Source organism: Gymnoscopelus microlampas (genome assembly GCF_963454915.1).
Source record: "Gymnoscopelus microlampas genome assembly, chromosome: 18".
Taxonomy (NCBI): domain Eukaryota; kingdom Metazoa; phylum Chordata; class Actinopteri; order Myctophiformes; family Myctophidae; genus Gymnoscopelus; species Gymnoscopelus microlampas.
Window position 1 is genome coordinate 10,673,586 of NC_139955.1, and position 6,389 is coordinate 10,679,974.

The following is a 6,389-nucleotide window of genomic DNA, read 5'->3' on the forward strand; positions in this document are numbered from 1 at the left end:
CATTATCCTGCTCTGTAAAGCACTTTGTAACTAGGTCTGGAAATGTGCATGCCTGGTTATAAATCGGCGCCCCTGATTATCATTGCGAAAGCAGTACAACAAAGATCAAAACGAAAAGTACTGTGCGCACACATTTGCAAACAAACAAACACACGCAGTGAATAAACTGTCATGTCCTAACCTGATGTAGTCCATGTTTTGTCATGTGAAGCCTTGACACAAGCTTACATGACCCAGGTCCCACCCCCACAGTCTCTGACACACAGTGTGGTATTTACATGTTTTGCCATGAAACCTTGACAAGTTGCATACAGCATCCACAGGGACCCTCTCTCTCACACACACACACACACACACACACACACACACACACACACACACACACACACACACACACACACACACACACACACACACACACACACACACACACACACACACACACACACACACACACACACACACACACACACACGCTCGACTCCCACAGATCAGCATTTCTTTGCTGTACTCTTGGGTCCCAGCAGAACAATGCTGGAGGTAGAAAACAACAGGTTGAGCGTAGCTTTTGGCAACATGTGTACAACTATTAGAATTCAACTCCACCAACCTGCAGCCAACCAGTGGTGGAAGAAGCACTTAAACCCTCTAGTCTGAGTGACAACTCTACTTGGACTGCTTGTTTCCGTCTACACCAAATCTCTTTGCCAAAAATAGCAGATCAGATTTACAAGCTGTGACATCAGTCAGCTTCTAGATCTGCTATTTTTGGCTAATGTTCCCCCCAGAAAAGGCATGCTGGCGTTCATGTGGTTAAGTAAAAGTAGCAATACCACAGTATAGAATTACTCACACAAGTAAAAGTCCTGCATTCCAAATTTAGTAAAATAAAAGTAAAAGTACAAGTACAAATGTTATTGCCATCAAAATATACCAAAAGCAGTTCAATATTTGTCAAATGTGAGCACCCACACGTGCACACACGCGTCGCTCACACAAAAGCAGATGCCCCATAGCCCACGGCACACACATGCACACATACACACACCTGAATGGGTAGAGCTACCTGCTTCTACCAAAAAAAAAATACGTACTTATCTACTACACCTGTAAACCTGTGATGTGACAATAGCTTATTCTAATTCTATAGAGGCCGTCTTCTAATCAGAAGGTTCCCAGACCGCCCAGTCTATGTGTCAAAGTGTTCCTTAAGTCAGTGGTTCTCAAACTTTTTCATGTCAAGGACCCCCAAATGGACACTTATAAGCCCGCGGACCCCCATTTGAAAAGATAAGCCAGGGACTCCCCATAAGAGAAGATTTTTACGTGTCTAGCAGTGATTCTCAACCATATTAATTTTAAGGAACCCCCAGTTTGACATGCATTAGGCTACGGACCCCCAATTAATGCCATTTCTACCTCTGGGACCCCAATTCATATTGTAAAATCAATGTTAACTTAACTCTCAGAGTGAACACTCTCACAGTTACAGACCCATAAGGGTCCATTTGGTTCCTATCCATCATTTAGCTGGGGACCCCCTGGAACCCCCTCAAGTACCCCTGGGGGTCCCCGGACCCCACTTTGAGAACCAATGCCTTAAGTAAGTAGCATTGTTTGGGAACCAACGGTTCCTGAGCCAAGTGGTCCATAGGTCAGGAGCCTATATCCTGTTCCTCTAACGTGAGGCAGCTTGATGTAGAAGTAAACCCCTGGACATGACACTAGTATGTCACAGAGACTTATCCAAATCCAATCCGAGATGCTGAGTCAGTGCCAAGAAGAGAGGCATTGACTCGTCGGGGATTGAACCATGACCTCCCAATCTCACAGCGGACTATATCTCCGTCCGGACAATATATTCGGGCTATTTTCCCGAATGTTCACCCCAGAATAGCGATGGTAGCGTTTATGTGAAAGAAATATGAGAGAAATAAAATATCAAGTACGTCAGACTGAATAATCATAAAGGCGCATTGATTGATTGATTGAATCATTCATTATTTCATGAAGCAAACATACTGTAGGATGAGTTGACATTGTACTGATTACATGGTGAAAAAGTGTACACGGGAATACGATCGACCGTTATTGGAGTTGTTTTGGTAATATTGTTATTTTTGTGCAAAACTTACATAAGTGGACATAAATGAGTGGAGAAAAAACAGCTTTCATGAAGCCCACAAGGTTGAAAATATGAAATATGATCTCCCAGGTTTATATGATGTTTTTTTCCCCCCACCGTCTGAAGGTTCTCTGTCCTTTCGGTTGTGAGTCATCATCGCATCCATAAAAAGACTTCAGAGACGAGCCACAGTCATAGTTACCCACACATAAGTAAACAAGAATTATTTGTCTCAATGTATCTGCTGCCATATTCCAGTTTCATCAACAACCAGCAATATAAATAGCACATGAAAAACACCAGACACCACACACATATATGACATTTTAACGAATGAATATTTAACAGCTTATTAAATATACTTTGTTGACCAGTCTCCCAGAGCTCTATACCAACTAGGAGGACCACTCCTGTTTCTGCTCTACACTAGATATCTTTGTCGAAAATAGCGACACGTTGTGAGCTTGTACATCAGCTATTTTTGCGGAATGTTCGCCCCAGAATAGGGACGCTAGGGCTCAACTTCAATTTCACTGTCACATCACAGGTTTACATGTGTAAAAAGGTAAAAGCCTCCATCATTTGTAGTTTTCAGGAAAGGGAAGAACAAGGAAAACAGGTCAGATATTCCAAATATTCCTGATATGAGTAGAGTGAAATATATAAAAAAGGTGTATATTGTTAACAAGGCAGGCCTGCATAAACAGTAATATTGTTTATCCATAATTCATCGTTATAAGTCCAAACCAGAACCAGAACAAACCGAACCACTTTTGTTTTTTGCATGAGGTTCATATACAGAGAAGCTGCTTAGGGCATTGGCATACGTTTCTATGACGACCGATTATTATAATAATTAAGACATAGTGTACGAACCCTGCAGAACACACATTCAAGTATGTACAACATACGCACAGAGGTGTTCTATACTGTAAATGATGTGGAATACAGATTTCTCTTCAGGTAACTGAAAGAATGGAAGGTTTAATTGGTGGCTCAATGGCCAATTATCTCCCTATTAATGCCAGCTATTATTTGCCTTTTGCTGACTGCTAAATGTTTACTACCCCAGGTTGAAGACCCGAAGCTTGACTTCCGATCATTACAGTTTACAATTTAGTTATTTAGACAGATGCTCTCATCCAGAGAGACTAAACTAGTGCAACCGAACCCTAGTCAACAGCGTAAATGGTAGACAGACAGACAGACAGATCACATAAATGGTTACATGAAGAGTGCAGAGAATAATATCCAGGTGTAATGTAGATTTTACATGACATGGGGCAGGTCATATAAGGTGTGCCTGGTGCGTATCGCTCATGTATATTTTTCTAAATCATTCTCTGTCTGATGGCGAGGGGGAATGGAATCTGTTCACAGAACATTTAGCATTATTTCTGCTTTAAAATCCAGTGGGAGTGAATGAAGCTCATCAAAATCATTCATCTCTGCACCACTTCCTCTCACTGGCACTACATTAAAAACACAATATTCAGAGTCAAGTCGTAAGTGCTAATGTAACCCTGAGAGTGTACAAATGTAACCAAATGGACCCTTAAACAAATGGACCCTTAACCACTTAAACTCGCTACACATAGTAAACTGGACCCGAGTTCACTTGGACCCTTTTTATCCATCTACACCAAATCTCTTCGCCAAAAATAGCAGATCCACAAGTTCACAATGCGATGTGATCGATGCGATGCTTGTGGATCAGCTATTTTTTGCTAATGTTCCCTTCAGATTTTGGATGCTGGGGTTCAAGTGGTTAAGAGTCCATTTGGTTACATTTGCACACTCTCAGAGTTACAAATGGATAGATTAAAGCGGGTGTAAGTGAAATTTCTTTATTAAAACAAATGTATAAAAAAGCTCTATATTCTTAATCATTGTTATAGAGTAGAGAGGGAGTTCCACCGGGCATATCCGGTGCATCAAAGGAGCAGGACAATGGCAACAGAGGTAAGAAGCATGGGCGCCATTTGGGGTTCCAGAGGATTGGCAACTGCCACCCCCTAGCTTTCATATTTAACCTCAACATTCAGGTCTTTTATTCATATTCCTCCACCTCTGAATGTTTTTTGCAGATTGATCTGATTTTAGATACACTTATGGACACTGTTTTCTTTCTGCAACCATGCAATCATGACCGGCTTCATCACTTTAAAACTGGCCTCCTTATTTTGGGCGTGTCATTACAGGCGTGTTTGTTTTATAGAGTGTCTGTTCAATAAACAGAAAATACAGTTTCTGATCGGGACACCAATTTCACCCAATTAGGAGAGAATCCATTTATCAACTTCAATTTTATGGTGTTCCAATTCCAATATTGTCTGCTCAATATCATTATTTTGTTTCATCATTACCAATTTACTCCTGTATCATGTACAGTATGAGTTCTCTCTATTGATTGGATAAAATAGGTATCCCAACCTGAACATGTGTTTTGTTTAGGCTACTAAAGGGCTGAAGAGACCCACTGTTACTGAACAAAGACTCTTTAACAATGAATGCTATGATAATATAGAGATTTAACTTCTTAACAAAAACACTTGTTTTAATCAATAAATATCACTTACATCACCTTTAACACCTAGGATTTTTATGTGTAGGATATACATTTTACTGTATGATAAAGCAACAGGCTCCATCATCATTACAAACTGCCGTCTTCTGCATAGCATAGACGAAATGTGTTGAGTTGTTCATTATATGGTTTGACTGATCCAGGTTAATATATTTCCAAGTTTGACATTTCCATGTTTCAGATCATTTGACTGAGGCTGTTTTTGTCCAAACACATTTCCCTTCAAGTCAACCAGATCCATAAATGTGAATTACAACAGCCTGAGAAATAACAACTTTAAATAATGAATAAATAAAAAATAACTGCATCTTTGAGAAGATGCAGTTTTTCAGGGCAATCCAAAAACTAGGCCTACTGAGTATTATTACCATTATCTCTCCCATCAACATTCCTTTTTGCTATAAAAGCTGCACTGTTTTTATCAAGCTTTTTGGTTTGAGTTGGGTGTTTCCCTTTTCTGTTAATTTAACACTCAGAATGTATAAGTGGAACCAAACAGATCCAATCCAATTAACACTGATGATTTTACTGAGTACTTTGAGGTATCATCATCATCATCAAACCAACAAACAAAACCCACAAAACATCTAAACAACTGGCATTTGGTTACAAAAGTAATGACAGAAGTTAACAAGCATGAAGCTAACAGAACCATTTCATGGTGTCTTTGTTCCTAATGGGCTACTAATGACAACGTCAAGTCAACAATAAGCAATTTAAGGCAAATTATGTTTTCCATATTCCAACATTATGTGACTTTCATGTGCATTGTTTAGCAGCCTGAGAGCTCACAAAGTAGACTTAAAGGGATATTTCTATTTCAAATAAAATAAACATTGTTTTAAAAAATGAAAAAAGTAATGGAAAGATCACGCCCCCTCACGCAGTAGAATGTCCTAATGCGTGAGGGGGCCGTGATTTTTCCATTACTTTTTTCTCCTTTGTGTTTATTTTATTTGAAAGTGAAATATCCCTCTTAAAATAATAGTTGAACTCTAAAATCGTAGGTTTATCTTGAGCCAAATATCTGCTATAGGGTTCAAGTGGCGGACCTCAATGGAAACAAGTCCACTGGACTTTTTTGTGTTACCCTTTTAGACCAGGTGTATGACTGTACCCGTGCCGTTTGCATTTCTGTCTAATAAAATATTCATTCAATCAATCAAAAGCTGCCCAATCTTTCTTTACCTGGAACGGGGGTCTCGGGCACCCATCTGGAGCCCGGGTGGACAGCCTGGAACGCAGCGCGCACCTCGTGGCAGTCTGGCACGGACCCCTGTCCGCCGGGCATCAGCCCGAACAGCTGGACCAACAAGACGCACAGCAGCAAGAGCGCATCGTGCACGGATAGACTAACCATGGCACATACGACCCCAAAACACCGAGTATAAACTACAAGAGACGAGATCAAAAAGTTAAAAAAGAGGGGTGTTCTTCCTGTGATTGCGGGTAGAAGGTGAGACAGATACTGCAGCTCCTCTGGTGAACATCATTGTTGTTTCTCTGCTTGGGGCTGATTGATGGACGGTGAGTGGAGAGAGAGAGAGAGAGAGAGATAGAGCTGTTTGAACCTGTGTGGCTGGATGCCTGCAACTTAACAGCCTCTTCACCAGTATAGTATCCCTGGCTCTGGCTAGATTGCTCTCAGCTGGCCGCTCACAATGAATGAGACCCGAA

The 6,389-nt window shown here is 40.7% G+C and overlaps 1 protein-coding gene across 1 annotated transcript in view; it reads right to left on the reverse strand.

Moving 5' to 3' along the window:
- Nucleotides 1-6,072, reverse strand: part of gpc3 (glypican 3) — a gene marked incomplete at both ends in the record, with an annotated part of 157,861 nt that extends 151,789 nt beyond the window's left edge. Inside the window, one exon of the mRNA XM_084041661.1 lies at nucleotides 5,901-6,072. Coding sequence (XP_083897787.1) covers nucleotides 5,901-6,072 — 172 coding nt within the window. The remainder of the gene's footprint in view (nucleotides 1-5,900) is intronic.
- Nucleotides 6,073-6,389: the final 317 nt, after the last annotated feature.